The sequence below is a fragment of the Carcharhinus amblyrhynchos genome, chromosome X (genome assembly GCF_965287045.1).
Source record: "Carcharhinus amblyrhynchos chromosome X, sCarAmb.v2.hapA, whole genome shotgun sequence".
Taxonomy (NCBI): domain Eukaryota; kingdom Metazoa; phylum Chordata; class Chondrichthyes; order Carcharhiniformes; family Carcharhinidae; genus Carcharhinus; species Carcharhinus amblyrhynchos.
The window spans coordinates 14,154,190-14,172,452 of NC_137359.1; the positions used below are offsets into that span (position 1 = coordinate 14,154,190).

The 18,263-nt window shown below is 45.7% G+C and overlaps 1 protein-coding gene across 1 annotated transcript; it reads right to left on the bottom strand.

Moving 5' to 3' along the window:
- Positions 1 to 14,799: 14,799 nt before the first annotated feature.
- Positions 14,800 to 18,263, bottom strand: bcdin3d (BCDIN3 domain containing). The gene is made up of 2 exons (XM_080218029.1): positions 17,873 to 18,263; positions 14,800 to 15,465 (listed from the first exon to the last, which is right to left on the bottom strand). The coding sequence occupies exons 1-2, from the start codon at positions 18,080 to 18,082 to the stop codon at positions 14,890 to 14,892; spliced, it is 786 nt and encodes a 261-aa protein (XP_080074155.1). The 5' UTR covers positions 18,083 to 18,263; the 3' UTR covers positions 14,800 to 14,889.

The window sequence follows — 18,263 nt, forward strand, 5'->3', positions numbered from 1 at the left end:
ACTCCACTCCCTCAATCTAAAATTGCAACTTCATTCACTCTCAAACAAACACACACACTCTCTCTCACACACACACTCTCTCTCACACACATACACACACTCTCTCACACACACACCCCCACACTCTCTCACACACACACCCCCACACTCTCTCACACACACACACTCTCTCACACACACACCCCCACACTCTCTCACACACACACACTCTCTCACACACACACCCCCACACTCTCTCTCTCACACACACCCCCACACTCTCTCACACACACCCCCACACTCTCTCTCTCACACACACCCCCACACTCTCTCACACACACCCCCACACTCTCTCTCTCACACACACACACTCTCTCACACACACACCCCCACACTCTCTCACACACACCCCCACACTCTCTCTCTCACACACACACACACACACACTCTCTCACACACACCCCCACACTCTCTCTCACACACACACACACACCCACACTCTCTCTCTCACACACACACACACACACACTGTCTCACACACACATTCTCTCTCACACACACTCCCTCACACACACACACATTCTCTCTCTCACACACACACTCTCTCACACACACTCCCTCACACACACACATTCTCTCTCTCACACACACACTCTCTCTCACACACACACTCTCTCTCTCTCACACACACACTCTCACACACACTCCCTCACACACACACGCATTCTCTCTCTCACACACACACTCTCTCACACACACACTCTCTCTCACACACACACACACATTCTCTCTCTCACACACACACTCTCTCTCTCTCTCTCACACACACACATTCTCTCTCACACACACACTCTCTCACACACACACACACTCTCTCTCACACACACTCCCTCACACACACACACACATTCTCTCTCTCACACACTCACTCTCACACTCACACACTCTCTCTCTCTCACACACACACACACACACACACACACTCTCTCTCTCTCTCACACACACACACTCTCTCTCACACACACACACTCTCTCTCACACATTCTCTCACATCACACATACACACACACATTCTCTCATACACATACATACACACACACACACTCTCTCACGCTCACACATACACACACACATTCTCTCATACACATACATACACACACACACATTCTCTCACGCTCACACATACACACACACATTCTCTCATACACATACATACACACACACACATTCTCTCACGCTCACAAATACACACACACATTCTCTCACACACATACACACACACACACATTCTCTCTCACGCTCACACATACACACACACATTCATACACACACACACATTCTCTCTCACACACACACTCTCACACACATACATACACACACACACATTCTCTCACGCTCACACATACACACACACACACAACTGTCTGTGCGGAATCTGCATGTTCTCCCCATAGGTTTCCTCCCAAAGCCCAAAGATGTGCAGGTTAGGTGGATTGGCCATGCTAAATTGTCCCTTAGTGTCAGGGGGATTAGCAGGATGAATACATGGGATACGGGGATAGGGCCTGGTTGGGACTATGGTCGGTTCAAACTCGATGGGCCGAATGGCCTCCTTCTGCACTGCAGGAATTCTATGATTCTCTGTACAGGATGAACGTGGCATCACGTGGGCTTTGATTCACCACTTCCATCCAGAAGGACAAGGGCAGCAGATACCTGGGAACACCACCACCTGCAAGTTCCCCTCCAAACCACTCACCATCCTGACTTGGAAATATATCGGCCGTTCCTTCACTGTCACTGGGTCAAAATCCTGGAATTCCCTCCCTAATGGCATTGTGGGTCAACCCACAGAACATGGACTGCAGCGATTCAAAGATTCCTCCCACAGTCTAAAGATTTGCGGGTCAGGTTGATTGGCCATGTTAAATTGATCCTCGTGTCAGGGGGATTAGCAGGGTAAATATGTAGGGTTACGGGAATAGGCCCTGGATGGTTTTGTGGTCGGTACAGATTCAATGGGCCGAATGGCCTCCTTCTGTACTGTAGGGATTCTATAAGAGTACAACTAGGTGACAGCTGGGACACTGGGGGTTGGAAGGAGAGCCATGAGACTGAACAAAGCTAATGAGTTAAGGGAAGGAAATCTGCTGTCCTTACCCGGTCTGGCCTACATGTTTTAAAGTTTATTTATTAATGTCACAAGTCAGCTTAATTAACCCTGCAATGAAGTTACTGTGAAAATCCTCCAGTCGCCACACTCTTGTTTAGGTACACTGAGGAAGAATTTAGCATGGCCAGTCCACCAAACCCGCACATCTTTCAGGCTGTGGGAGGAAACCGGAGCACCCGGAGGAAACCCACGCAGACACGGGGAGAATGTGCAGACTCCACACAGACAGTGACCCAAGCCGGGAATTGAACCCAGGTCCCTGGCACCGTGAAGCAGCAGCGCTAACCGCTGTGCCACCGCACCATAAACGCTCTCAGTAAAGAAAAACCTGGTTTTGGTTTTGACTTCACCATCCGGCTTGGATTTAGTTAAGAAAGATGGTATCCTTGACACCACAGCAAACGCTTGGCACTATCCGAAGGGTTGGGTTGAACCAAAAACCTGATCCAACGAGTGTCTAGCCCAGAGGCAGAGTGCTACCAACTGAGCTGAGTTGTAATCTTAATACTTGTATTTTTCTTGGCTGAGATGGAATTCTACTTGCTTTGTTTCAAAAGTGACAGCTGAACAATAGCTCCAGATACAAGACACTTTCTTTCCAAATATTTGCCTCGTACACACCTTAAACCTATTCCACACATTCCTATTTTATTGCTGACAAGCCCTTGAAACTGCTCAGTATCAATCAGCTCGTGGCATGTATTCTCTCTTAAACTAAGGTCACTAACAGGGCCAAAATCCAGATGACGCCAACTCCAGGTTTTTAGTCGCTGACTTTCTATCCTCACACCATACTTCCACTGGCTTCAGTGGGTTCTGAGACAGCTGACCTACAGACTCTGCCACATGCCGGGCAGCTGGTGCTCGAGGGATTGGGTAGGCGAGGTGTTTTGGAGGCTTGTGCGCTCTCATCTCACCTTTATTTCTGACTGTTCCTGAAAAAGTCTCTTGATCTGTTCAGCGCCTCCGTGGAAGCTCGAAGCAGGAGTAGGTCCTTCGAGCCTGGTATCTCTGAGAATTGAAGATCAATTGCTGTATGCAATCCTGGAGAAACATAGAACATAGAAATTAGGACCATTCGGCCCTTCGAGCCTGCTCCATCACTCATTTTAATCATGGCTGATCATCAAATTCAATATCCTGATCCTCCCTTCCTCCCGTATCCCTTAGGCTCCTGGAGCGATATCTAATTTCTTCTTGAAATCACAAACACTTTGGCCTCAACTACTTTCTGTGGGAATGAATTCCACACATTCACCACCCTCTGGGTGAAGAAATGTCTCCTCACCTCAGTCCTAAAAGGTTTACCCCTTATCCTCAAACTATGACCCCTAGTTCTGGACTTCCCCCACCATCGGGAACATTCTTTCTGAATCTACCCTGTCTAACCCCGTTAGAATTTTATAAGTTTCTATGAGTTCCCCTCTCACTCTTCTAAACTCCAGTGAATATAATCCTAACCGACTTAGTCTCTCATCATATGACAGACCTGCCATCCCAGGAATCAGCCTTTGTTGTACTCCCTCTATAACAAGGACATCCTTCCTCAGATAAGGACACCAAATCCGAACACAATATTCCAGGTGTGGTCTCACCAACGCCCCTGTACAGAATTCAGTAAAACATCCCTATCCCTATACTCAAATCCTCTCACTTGAAGGCTAACAAACCATTTGCCTTCTTTACTGCCTGCTGTACCTGCATGCTTACTCTCAGTGACTGATGCACAAGGACACCAAGGTCTCGCTGAGTAGCCTTCTTGAAGGAACCTTCTCCATTTTAGTAGATCAGTAACTAGGGTCTCCCATGAGTCCTATTTATTGACCACAGCTCAGCCTTCAACACAATTATTCCAACAAAACTCATCTCCAAGCTCTATGGCCTGGGGCTCAGCACCTACCTCTGTGACTGGATCCTGAACTTCCTAACCACAGAACACAATCATTAAGGATTCACTGTATCCCAATACGTGTGACAATAATAAATCAAATCAAATATTATGCTGATCTTTCTCTACACCCTAGCTATGACTGTAACACTACATTCTGCACCCTCTCCTTTCCTTCTCTATGAACGGTATGCTTTGTCTGTATAGTATGCAAGAAACAATACTTTTCACTGTATCCCAGTACATGTGACAATAATAAATCAGATCAAAGATGTCTGAGTTCCTCAGGGATGCTTTGTGGACATCCCTGAAGTGTTGCTGCTGTCCTCCTGGGAGTCTGCTGGTGTGACCAAGTTCCAAGTGGATTTATTGCTGGCGTCAGGCGGGACGTGTCCCGCCCAGCAGAGCTGGTTTTGAGTGATTAGTACCTCAATTCTGGGCAGGGTGGCCTGGGAGAGGGCACTGATATTGAACCACTTTTGTTGCCACCGTACTTGGAGGATCTTGCTAAGGCATTGCAGGTTGTACTTCTCCCGTTGCTTTGAGATGCCTGTTGTAGGTTGGCTGAGTCTCCAAAGTACATAGGAGTATGGGAATTACTGCTGCCTCACGGCGCCAGGGTTCGATTCCCGGCTCGGGTCATTGTCTGGGTGGAGTTTGCACATTCTCCCCGTGTCTGCATGGGTTTCCTCTGGGTGCTCCAGATTCCTCCCACAGATGTGCGGGTTAGGTTGATTGGCCATGCTAAATTGACCCTCGTGGTCAGGCGGTTCATAGGATTATGGGGCTACGGCCGGGGGTGATACTGAATGGCCTCCTTCCCATCCTTGATGGGTTGAATGGCCTCCTTCTGCACTATAAGATTTTATCATTCCAATTCTGCAGAAGGGCAAAAGAATTGCATGCAGGTGCTGGAATGACTCAGTAGGTCTGTGAGAGAGAAACGCTTCAGGTCAATGGCCCTTCACTTGACTCTGTTTCAAACTTTTTTTTTAATTCCTGGGAATGTGAATGCTACTACAGCCAAGGCCAGCATATATTGCCCATCCCTCGATGATGAGGTGTGTCCAACTGTGTTATATATTTTAAAGGCTTGTAGGTTGCTTTAAGAGCTGATCACATGATTTGATGGTGACATCATTAGAATGTTGCACAGGCTGCTGTTTTACTTCCACTTTGTGCTCTGTGTACACAACAGCTCCTTCAATAAATCTGTTGTTGTTTTAATCTACATGTGCAAACCACTTCTTTTTCTCAAAAACCGTTAGGACGTTACAAATTGAGTGGTTTTGTTAGTGCCATTTCCGAGGGTAGTTACAAAACCAACCTCATCATTTTGGTTTCGAAGACTGGATAAGCAGAACAGCCTTTTAAGAGGGACTTATTGAATCCGATTTTTGTTTCTCAAACAAGCATTTTGTTCCAGGTTTTTAGGAATGAACCAAATCCAAATTTTTCCTGCGATGGGATCGGAGTTGACGTCAGTGGAGCATTAATTGGGGCCTGGGGATTACTAATTGGGTAACATTACCACTGTGCTACTGGCCTGTTAACAGATTGAGAATTCCGGTATGAGGAAACTATTTTACAAACACACCTTGCGTAAGGAATATTAACACTTGGCTGCTGAGTTGTCCAGGCAAGCAATGGGAAATCGACACTCGTGGATTTTTTTGCTTTGCTCTCAGGCTCGCAAGGGAAGGTTCTGAAGAGGCAAGTCTCCCGGGGACACACGTTAGCTCCACCATTCCCTCAAGGATTACATTCTCCAAAGTGACCTTTCAAAGATGCAGACTAAGAATAAACAGTTTCCGACGAGCCCTTGATGTAGTATTAGCTGAGTCTGAAGGTTTCAAATAAAAGTGACAGCAAACATTGCTGACTTTGGATGACTATTATCAGACCACACCCATCGTTTCTCCAATTTCACAATAGATGTGTTACAGCTCCATCCATTACTGCCTTTATCATTGATGCAGAGTGGGCAACCTCTGCTGTGGGATGAAGTAGACTCGAATACAATAACGTAAATCTCCCTTGAGTCATTCATTGCCCACCAGATATCATACCCTGCATGCACACTACTGCCCTCGTACTCTGGTCAACTGACGCCATAGACAAAGACACTGCTACCTCACAGCGCCAGGGACCCAGGTTCGATTCCAGTCTCGGGTCACTGTCTGTGTAGAGTTTGCACGTTCTCCCCCCGTGTCTGTGTGGGTTTACTCCGGGTGCTCCGGTTTCCTCTCATAGGGCGGAATTTTATCGGCACGTCAGCCCGAGGTTTGTAGGATCTTGCCCGAGGCCAATGGAGAATGCCGCTCTGCAAACCTCACCCGCCCCTGGAATGGGGGCATGCCGGTAAAATTCCAGTCATAGAGGTTTACAGCATGGAAACAGGCCCTTTGGCCCAAATTGTCCATGCCACCCTTTTTTTTAAACCCTTGAAGTTAATCCCAATTGCCCGCATTTGGCCCATATCCCTCTATACCCATCTTATCCATGTAACTGTCTAAATGCTTTTTAAAAGACAAAATTGTACCCACCTCTACTACTACCTCTGGCAGCTCGTTCCACTCACCACCCTCTGTGCGAAAATATTGTCCCTCTGGACACTTTTCTATCTCTCCCCTCTCACCTTAAACCTATGCCCTCTAGTTTTAGACTCCCCTACCTTTGGGAAAAGATATTGACTATCCAGCTGATCTATGCCCCTCATTATTTTATAGACCTCTATAAGATCACCCCTCAGCCTCCTACACTCCAGAGAAAAAGGTCCCAGTCTATCCAGCCTCTCCTTATAACTCAATCCATCAAGTCCTGGTAGCATCCTAGTAAATCTTCTCTATAATCTTTCTAGTTTAGTAATATCCAAATGTTAATAATACCAAAGATGTGCAGGTTAGGTGGATTGGCTACGGTAAGTTGCCCCTTAGTGTTAGGGGGGCTAGCAGGGTTATGGGGATAGGATCTGGGTGGGATTGTGGTCAGTGCAGACCTGATGAGCCAATTGGCCTCCTTCTTCACTGTAGGGTTTCTATGCTTCTATGTACATAGAGTACACAGGGGGAGAAGGAAAGGAGAGGGTACAGAATGTAATGTTACAGTCATAGCTAGAGTGTAGAGAATCTTTAGAGAGTCTAAAAGAATTAGAATAGAGTTTAAGAAGCATAGAATGAGAATAAAAGATAGAATCAGAGGGTATGCTGGGTACAACTGGCAAGAAGTCACCTCACTCTGGCGCCATCTTGGATTTCCAATACTGAGAGTGGGAATGGAAATGGAACATATCCAATTCTCTGTACAAACATTATTCACCTGAAGGAGCATTGAAATAGGTGATAAAGGCAGCAGATATTATTTACAAGGCTGTACTGGGGTTTTATAAAATTTGCTGACAGAATACTGATTTTTGTGATCATAATATTCCTATGCAAGCTAGCTATGACTGTTACACTACATTCTCAACCCTCTCCTTTCCTTCTCCCCGATGTACTCCATGTACATAGAATCCTTACTGTGCAAGTGTAATGATGATGAGAGGGGAAAACAACCATGAGGGTTTCTCTAAGGGACAACGGAACCCCTTTCTGTGCTTCTAAACAAGGCAGTTCTAAAAGAATCCAAAGACTGATTACCATCTCCAGTAAAGACAAAGGGACATAACAACCATCTCATCTCCACTACCTCGATGAGACTAGTGTATCCTGGGTCTCCAGCTGGAATATACATAGGAAGAGGTTCAAAGTCTGCTTGGTACCAGACTGGGTGTCAGACTGCGCGTGTATGCTGTGAGAAACAGTAGCTGGAAGTTTGCCACACCAAGGTAGGTCCCCTACAAAAATAGCCAGCTTTTGCAGGACCATCTAAACGCACCCTGGACATTCTCTCTTCCACCTTCTTCCGTCGGGAAAAAGATACAAAAGTCTGAGGTCACGTACCAACCGACTCAAGAACAGCTTCTTCCCTGCTGCTGTCAGACTTTTGAATGGACCTACCTCACATTAAGTTGATCTTTCTCTACACCCTATCTGTAACTGTAACACTACATTCTGCACCCTCTCCTTTCCTTCTCCCCTATGTACTCTATGAATGGTATGCTCTGTCTGTATAGCGCACAAGAAACAATACTTTTCACTGTATCCCAATACATGTGACAATAATAAATCAAATCATTAAAAACTCTCTTTCTGACTGTGAAAGTCAATCAGCCAGCAGAAGGGCTGTATCTGAAAAAAGAACTGAGTTCACTATCGAACAAAAGGTTTGCTTTGATTTGATTTATTATTGTCACATGTATTAACATACGTGAAAAGTATTATTTCTTGTGCACTATACAGACAAAGCATACCATTCATAGAGAAGGAAAGGAGAGAGTGCAGTATATAGTGTTACAGTCATAGCTAGGGTGTAGAGAAAGATCAACTTAATGTGAGGTAGGTCCATTCAAAAGTCTGACAGCAGCAGGGAAGAAGCTGTTCTTGAGTCGGTCGGTACGTGACCTCAGACTTTTGTATCCTTTTCCCGATGGAAGAAGGTGGAAGAGAGAATGTTCAGGATGTGTGGGGTCCTTAATTATGCTGCCTGCTTTTCCGAGGCAGTGGGAAGTGTAGACAGAGTCAATGGATGGGAGGCTGGTTTGCGTGATGGACTGGGCTACATTCATGACCTTTTGTAGTTCCTTGTGGTCTTGGGCAGAGGAGCCCAGACCAAGCTGAACACCTGAACCAAAAAATCAATTGCTGGAATCAATCTGTACTGGCCCCAACATTCATCATCTACTCCTCACAACTCAAGGACTATTCCTATATCGCTTTTTATTTATATTTACTTATTGTTGAACTCAATTCTTCAAATCTCAATGATTTGCTTTGATTTATTATTGTCACATGTATTGGGATACAGTGAAATGTGGGAGGACACCTGGGGAGAACATGCAAGCTCCACACAGACAGTGACCCAAGCCGGGAATCGAACTGTGAGACAGCAGTGCTAATCACTGTACCACCTCATTTCCTCTGTGTCTCCTGTTGCAAATCTGCTTTAATTTATATTTCCTTTCCTGTGTAATTAAAATGGATCGTGAAGATTCCTGACACTGATTGCATACCAGAAACATTAATCAGGGCTTGAATCACCACAACAATTGCTCCTTGCAGTTTGATTTGTGCCTAAACAACAACTATCATGCAAACTCAAAGCTGATTACTGTCTACATCAATGGCTGGGACCGTGTACATTGTCTCAAGTTTCACACTGATACAATGCATTCCCCCGAGTTTGGGATTCAGGAATGCTACTGGAATAGAATTCAGTAACTTTGCTCTACATTCAGACCTGAGCTAGGAGCACGTGGATAATGCCAACTGAGTGAAGATTGCAGAAAAGGTGCTCCGGTTCAGAGCACATCACCAACCAAATATCACAAAGAACTCACCACTGAATGCCAATGAGGACTTGCTGTCACCCTTGGCTCAGTCTAGCCTCTTGTGCCACTCCTGCACATATTCAGGTGGTGCTCATAGAATCCTGACAGTGCAGAAGGAGGCCATTTGGCCCATCAAGACTGCACCGACAGAGCATTCCACCCAAGCCTTATTCCATAACCCCATATATTTGCCCTGCTAATTCCCCCTTTCCTCCACATCTTTGGACACTAAGGGACAATTTAGCATGGCCAATCCACCTAACCTACATATCTTTGGACACTAAGGGGCAATGTAGCATTGCCAATCCACCTAACCTACACATCTTTGGACACTATGGGGTAATTTAGCATGGCCAATCCACCTAACCTACACATCTTTGGACACTAAGGGGCAATTTAGCATGGCCAATCCACCTAACCTACATATCTTTGGACACTAAGGGGCAATGTAGCATTGCCAATCCACCTAACCTACACATCTTTGGACACTAAGGGGCAATTTAGCATGGCCAATCCACCTAACCTACACATCTTTGGACACTATGGGGCAATTTAGCATGGTCAATCCACCTAACCGACACATCTCTGGAGTGTGGGAGGAAATCGGAGTGCCCAGAGGAAACCCACGCAGACATGGGGAGAATGTGCAAACTCCACACAGACAGTGGCCCAAGGCCGGAATTGAACCCAGCTCCCCGGCACTGTGAGGCAGCAGTGCTGACCACTGTGCCACCCAACATGGGTGGGGTGGTATTTGTCGAGGTTCATCCCAGCAGGACTCTTGTGCACGACAGGCTGTTCCCACAACTGCACAAGATTAACTCAATTGTAGCCGGAGGAGTATCCACTCGGTGAAAGACATCCTTTGTTCTGCCCAAAACCTGTTGGTCCAGTGCAGAAGAGCTCTCGATGATGGAATGTTGCAGACCAGCACTAATCATTTCTCATGGACAGCAACCCAGGAAGTTAAAAACCCCAGAATTCCTTCACTTTTCATGTTTTAATTTTACCTTCCAACATCTAGCACTCTGTGCTGTGGGACACACTGAAGCTTGGTGTTGCTGCCACAGAGGCTGAACAGGGAAAGACCACTGTCCAAGGCTTGCCTGCCACAGTCCACCAAGAGGCTGTTATGTTTGACACAAAGTGTACGTTGCATTGTATCCTGTAATTGAGATTGATTGAAAAGTGCTCTGGGAGAACTTGTGGTCACGAAAGATGCCAAATAGATGTAAGTCTGTCCCTTTTAATGTTGGGGTAGAGGAATAAAAGGATTGAGGGAGAGAATTTTAGGGTTTAAAGCCCAGACAGCTGAAGGCTTACTACCAGTGGGGGAGCTTCCTATCAACCAATGCCTTTAATTCAAAATTCTCAACCGCATTTAGACCTCACAGGCGTACAACTACCAGAGATTCAAGATGGCACCTGAGTGAGACGACTTCTTGAGAGCTGTCCCCAGCATCCCCTCAAATTCTATCTTTTACTCTCGTTTTATGCTTCCCAAACTCTATTCTACCTCTTTTAAAGTCTCTAACAATGCAATATTTATCGACACTCCAGTTATGACTGTAACACTACATTCTGCCCTCTCTCCTTTCCTTCTCTATGAACAGTATGCTTTGTATAGTGCGCAAGAAACAATACTTCTCACCGTATCCCAGTACATGTGACAATAATAAATCAAATCAGATATTAAGCTGATCTTTCTCTACACTCTAGCTGTGACTGTAATACTACATTCTGCACCCTCTCCATTCCTCCTCTATGAATGGTATGCTTTGTCTGTATAGTGCGCAAGAAACAATACTTTTCGCTATATCCCAATACGTGACAATAATAAATCAAATCAAATATTAAGTTGATCTTTCTCTACACCCGAACTACAACTGTAACATTACATTCTGCACCTTCTCCTTTCTTTCTCCCCATGTACTCTATGAACGGTATGCTTTGTCTATATAGTGCACAAGAAACAATACTTTTCACTGTGTCCCAATACATGTGACAATAATAAATCAAATCAATGGTAACCTCCTTTTCTTTAACTGACTCCCATGAGTTCCCATTCAATGTACGGGAGGGAGGTTTGGATGGGAACGATCTTCCAAAACAAAACCAAGTGGCTGACCACTCCCAGGCCATCAGGCATGGTCTCATCTGCGGCGGCTGAAGCTGCACACCTGTTTCAATAACCAGCCAAAGGTGTCGCCCGTACTGAGGATGAAAGAAGCTACCGCAGAGCGAGCAAAGAAACAAGCTGACAAAGTAAAGGGTGGCAACCAGAGAAAACCAGAAACAAGAGCAGATGGAACTTTGAATCCAATTCAAAGGAGGACGTTCCATCATTGATCTTTTCCCGCACTAATAGCTGAGGCAGGATTGCATTTTGTCAGCACTTCTTCAATCATGTGTCACATCTGACAGGCTGGCTCAGTAAGACACTGCTGAGATGGTGCACATCTTCTGAGACAGAAATGGCACATTGGTGACACCTTGTGGTAAGCACTGGTTACAGCAAGCTCCGTAAAAAGTCTGACAACACCAGGTTTTAGTCCAACCTATTTATTTGATAATATACTCACAAGCTTTCGGGGTTACCCCCTTCGTCAGGTGAATGGAGAGTTCTGGCCTCAGACAGAGCATATAAAGCACAGACAGTTTAGAGATTACTGATTAAAATGCGAATCCTTACACCTAACCTGCTGTTCAAGACCTGAAGTGGCTGACAGTGTGAGTGGAAGGAGCACTGATCACAGTTTAAAGAGATGTGTATTGTCTCCAGACAGTACAGTAAGTGAGGTTTTGCAAACCCAGGCAAGTCATGGGGGTTACAGATAGTGCGACATGAACCCAAGATCCCTGTTGACACCGTCCCCATGTGTGTGGAACTTGGCTATCAGATGTTCGTCTTCATCAATGATATGTTGAAGACTCCGGAGAAGATGTCGTAGCTCCAACATTTTAGCTCCAACATTTATAGAATCCTGCAGTACAGGAGGAGTAAAAAGTCTGACAACACCAGGTTTTAGTCCAACCTATTTATTTGATAATATATTATTTGATATAATATATATATATTTGATTTAATATATATTATCAAATAAATAGGTTGGACTAAAACCTGGTGTTGTCAGACTTTTTACTGTGTTTACGCCAGTCCAACGCCGGCATACCCACATCATGAGTACAGGAGGAGGCCATTTGGCCCATCGAGTCTGCATCAGCCACAATCCCACCCAGGTCCTAACTCCATAAGCCTATGCATTTGCCCTAGCTAATCCCCCAACACTAAGGGGCAATTTACCACAGCCAATCCACCTAACCTACACATCTTTGGACACTAAGGGGCAATTTATCACAGCCAATCCACCTAACCTGCACATCTTTGGACTGTGGGAGGAAACCTACGCAGACACAGAGAGAATGTGCAAACTCCACACAGACAGTGACCCGAGGCCAGAATCGCACCCAGGTCCCTAGCGCTGTGAGGCAGCAGTGCTAATCGCTATGCCAGTGTGCCACCCTGAGAACACTGCTGGAATTTTACTGCCCCGCCTACCACGCAAATCGGAGTGGGCAAGGGGCACGTCACAGTCCATCAACCCTGGGCAGGTTTCGGGATGGATGAGGCCTGAAGTTTAGTCGAAACACAGAATCATTTTATGAGCCCAGATTGTGCGGTGAGCAGCGAGGTGGCAGTGATTTGCCACTGACCTCAAAGAAAACTGCCTGCAAAGATCCAGCAACCTCTGCTGCCTAGTTTTCTTGATAAAACTAAAAAATTCAAGTATATAATTTGTTTTAGTGGGGCCAGTGAGGAGGATGTTTAGTGGTAATTCTGAACATGGTGCGCTGTAGGGTGTAACTTTTCCCCAGGGTTTTTACATGATGGGGAAGCTAGAATTACTGACTGCAGTGTCTGGATTTCCCGATTTGAATGTGCGCCGGACTCCAGAAATTGCTGTGAATTTTGGAGGAAGAACATAAGAACATAAGAAATAGGAGCAGGAGTAGGCCATCTAGCCCTTCGAGCCTGCCCCGCCATTCAATAAGATCATGGCTGATCTGTTGTGGCTCAGTTCCACTTTCCCGCCCTCTCCCCATAACCCTTAATCCCCTCTCTTATCAAGAACCCATCAACCCGCTTCTTAAAAATATTTAGCGAGGCAGCCTCCACCACTTCAACAGGCAGAGAATTCCAGAGATTCACCACCCTTTGAGTGAAGAAGTTCCTCCTCAACTCCGTTCTAAACCGCCTCCCCTTTATCTTGAGGCTGTGCCCCGTAGTCCTACTGTCTTTTTTGAGCGGGAAGAGTCTCTCCACCTCTATCCTATCCATCCCATTCATCATCTTATACGTCTCAATGAGATCTCCCCTCATTCTTCTAAACTCTAACGAGTACAAGCCTAGTTTATTCAGCCTCTCCTCATAGCTCAATCCCCTCAACTCCGGTATCAGCCTAGTAAACCTCCTCTGCACTCCCTCCAGGGCCAAAATATACAGCATCAGTGAGAGAGATATAGAGGTTTAGCAGAAAAATTAACAGGAATACTTAAAATTAAACACCTTCACTTCAGCATTCACAAATGAGAAGGGTATGGGGAGGAGGCAAACCCCAAACTGGTTTAAAAACCAATAAAGGAAAAGTACAGGAAAAGTTAGTTTGGCTGAAGGACAAGGTGCCAGGACTAACAGGATGCATCCTAGGATCCTGCAAGAGATGGGGAAAAAAGGAAAAAGGAACAGCCAAATTCATGGATGTTACATTAGAGGGTTTATAGATATTATATTTCAGTGTTTTGGCAACCATTTGCAATAAAAACGCAAAGCTGGATAATTATAGACCAGTTAACTTAATGTCTTCTCAAGGGAAACAATAAGTTTGAAATTTATTTATTAGTGTCACAAGTAGGCTTACATTAACACTGCAATGAAGTACTATGAAAACCCTCTTGTCGCCACACTCCTGTTCGGGTACACTGAGGGAGACGTTAGCACAGCTAACGCACCCCTAACTTGCATGTTTTTCTGACTGTGGGAGGAAACCGGAGCGCCCGGAGGAAACCCACGCAGACACGGGGAGAACGTGCACACTCCATACAGACAGTGACCCAAGCTAGGAATTGAACCCGGGTCCCTGGCGCTGTGAGGCCGCAGTGCTAACCACTGTGAAACCCACTCAGACACAGGGAGAACATGCAGACTCTGCACAGTGACCCAAGGCAGGAATTGAACTCAGGTCCCTGGCACTGAGAGGCAGCAGTGCTAATCACTGTGCCACCATGCCATGCTATAGTCGAGTCTCAACAAAAAAAAAAATAGTCTTAGTGTGGTTTTTAAAAAAGGTTTTAATGTGAAACGCAGAATAAAGTGTCTTGTGATTGAATGGCAGCTGCTTGAAATGTTTGGCTCATTCAGTCTTAGTTCAAGGAACATTTTTTAAAAAGCAGTAAACGCCTGTCCCAACTGGTGCTTCCAAAAGAGCGGACTAGTTCCATCTTGCAGTCAGTTATCAGGAACTGCTGAATCTTCTGGGCCACATCCCCTTTGATAATGAGGGTTTTGAAGTGGTCAAACTTGCTTTTGCCCAGCTTGCGCAGTCTGCGGGCTGCGGCTCGGTAACACTTCCAGGGCTGCGGTTCTATAAGCAAGGCCTGGCAAAGTCCCGATACACAGAGCAGGAAATCCAGCAGGCCCTGGTCACCGTGATTGAGATGGATCCACATTGTCACAGACATACAAAAGCAAACGTCAAAAGCAGTGCAATTGAATTTCTCCAAGTAAGGCTTTAACACAGCCTCTCGGGAAGCAGGGTCCATGATATCCAAAGTAACGTACGAAATGGATTTAGGAAAGGAATTGGATTCAGTGGCCCTTTGAATCAGATCAGCGTCGATGTCACAACCAAGTAGCTTCAGGTCCACCACACCTGGAGAAATCCACGTCAGGTTTTCTTGCAAACCGCAAAGGTGCTTATACATGGCAACGCTGAAATCCTGAGGAAGACATTGACAGTTTTGAAACAGAGTTTCAAGAACAACACACAGGAAGATCAAAATCAAAGACAGAGTTTATGGCTCACGAGCAAACTGAATTCCAGTTAGCTTGGCGTGTCACATGACAAGCAAGCACTGGTCAGATCCAATTTGGAGCACCGTGAGCAGTTTTGGGCTCCATATCTAAGGAAGGATGTGCTGGACTTGGAAAGGGTCCAGAGGGGATTCACAAGAATGATCCCTGGAGGAGCGATTGAGGAGTTTGGGCCTATATTTGTTGGAGTTTAGAAGGATGAGGGAGGATCTAACTGAAACTAACAGAATACCAAGAGGTCTAGATAGAACGGACGTGGAGAGGATGTTTTCACTAGTATGAAAGACTAGATCCAGAGGGCACAACCTCAGGCTAAAGGGACGATTCTTTAAAACTGAGGTGAGGAGGAATTTCTTCAGCCAGAGAGTGGGGAATCCGTGGAACTCTTTGCCGCAGAGGCAGCCGGGTCACTGAGTGTCTTTAAGACAGAGATAGATAGGTTCTTAATCAATATGGGGATCAAGAGTTATGGGGGGAAGGCAGGAGAATGGGGATGAGAATCATATCAGCCATGATTGAATGGTGGAGCAGACTCGATGGGCCAAGTGACCTAATTCTGTTCCTGTATCTTATGGTCTTAAGATCTGCTGCAAGACACGTCACAGGGGCAGTTACCAAACAATGTTTGACACCATGGCATATAGGGATACAAGACAGGAGTGACCAAATGTTTGGTCAATGCTGCAGAAAGGAGAGGTTTAGGGAGAGAATGAGAGCAGGTAGCTGAAGAGACAGCCACTAATTGTGGAGCAATTGAAATCAGAGGGGACCTGCAAGATGCCGGAATAGAGGAGCGCAGAAACCTGGAAAGGTTGCAGCAGTAAACATAAAAGATAGGAGCAGGAGGAGGCCATTCAGTCCTTCGAGCCTGCTCCGCCATTCATTATGATAATGGCTGACTGTCCAACTCAATAGCCTAATCCTGCTTTCTCCCCATAACCTTTGATCCCATTTGCCCCAAGTGCGATATCCAGCCACCTTTTGAATACGAGGTTAGGGTGTTGAGAGGAGCAAGGTCAGGGAAGGATTTTGAAACACGAACAGAGTTTGTGGCGAGGACCAAGACAATAGTTTTGGACTTCCCAATATTGAAATTGGGAGAACATTTTCTGGCCCAGCGGCAAGACTAATCCGAGAAAGTGGATAGGTTGAGAGAGAGAGAGAGAGAGGTTGGGGGATGCTGCTGCTAAGGGTTTAGATCTAGGCATTTTCAGTATCTGAAAACCCAACATGATGTTCTCAGATGTGGTCACGTGGCAGCATGTAGCTCAGAAACGGGAGGAGCTCCAAGGATAGATTCTTGGGGACGTGAGTTAACAGTGCAGGAATAGAAAGAGAAGCTGCAGCGATTCCTTGGCTACAGGAGAATAGACAAGGATGGAACCAGACAAAGATAGTTCTACCCATGATGCTAGTGCACCTTGAAAAAATGTTTTTTTTTTAAATCATATTCTCTGTATTTTGCAAGCAGGTTTTTTTCATTGTTGCCAAGCTGTCTGCTCAGAAGCCCTTTTATTGCTGCTTCAATGAGGTTTTGTTTATTTTTACTCTGGGCCTAATGCAGTGTCCGGGATTTTATGACCTTGTGCATTGTTAGGGGGAAGAATGATTGACAGGTCAGGTGACAGGAGCTCTTTGATTTTCAGTTTCACGGGTAGACATACAGACTTTACACAGACAGTGACCCAAACAGGAAATCAAACCCGGATGCCTGGCGCTGAGATAGCTGTGCTAACCATTGTAAAAGAAAAGCAATTTGCGATCAATTATGCTCGAACGTTATGGGATATAATTTTTGGCGTACTAAATCCAGCAACAGCACAGGAAAGGCCAACAGTAAGACATACTGAAAATATCACTGCTTACAACATCAGGGAGATGTGCAATCATTGCAAAAACAATGACATTTAAAGCATCAAAATTACATTAAGTAAAACTGCCTCCACATCATATGAAAGTTAACAGAAGCGGCAGCTTTAAGACCTTTTAGATTCATTGCTGGCTGGTGACAGCCAATTCTAACTAGAGGCAGCACAGTGGTAAGCAGGGTTACCTCACAGCGCCAGGGACCTGGGTTCAATGCCAGCCTTGGGTCACTATCTGTGTGGAGTTTGTACATTTTCCCCATGTCTGCGTGGGTTTCCTCCTACAGTCTGAAAGGCGTGCTGGTTAGGGTGGATTGTCTGTGCTAAATTCTCCCTCAGTGTACCCAAACAGGAGTGTGGCGACTGGGGGATTTTCACAGGAACTTCATTGCAGTGTTAATGTCAGCCTACTTGTGACTAATAAATAAAACGAGAGTCTCAGACCTACCCCACAGTTACAACCCACGTCCAGCGCCACTGTCCTTCCTGCCGGGAACACTTCCATTAAATCTGCGGCCGGAATCAGTCGTAACCGTTCCCCTGGAGGATTAAAACGATAATAGTTAATAAAATTGCCGTAAGGCGCCGCTCCGGGCTCACACTGCTCATTTTCCATCTCCATGGCTTCAGGCTTCACCTCACACATGGGGGCCGCCATTGCTTGTCCGACACAGAAGGTGCTCCCCCACCGGAATGGCCAAGGCGAAAGGTTCCGGCTGCACTCTGATACAATGGGGAAAGCGTTGAATCCTAAATTTTATCCACCAGATTTCTCACAAAAGAAGTGATTAAATTTCTTCTTTCGGTATAGAAGCTTAAAGTAAAAGCGTTTCCATAAT

What these genes read in the sequence shown, in the direction of transcription:
- bcdin3d (XM_080218029.1), bottom strand. Translation starts at nt 18,082, where the DNA reads ATGGCGGCCCCCATGTGTGAGGTGAAGCCTGAAGCCATGGAGATGGAA. An exon ending in ACGTGGGTTGTAACTGTGGG is followed by an intron (nt 15,466 to 17,872) that starts GTAGGTCTGAGA and finishes TGTCTTCCTCAG; the next exon opens with GATTTCAGCGTTGCCATGTA.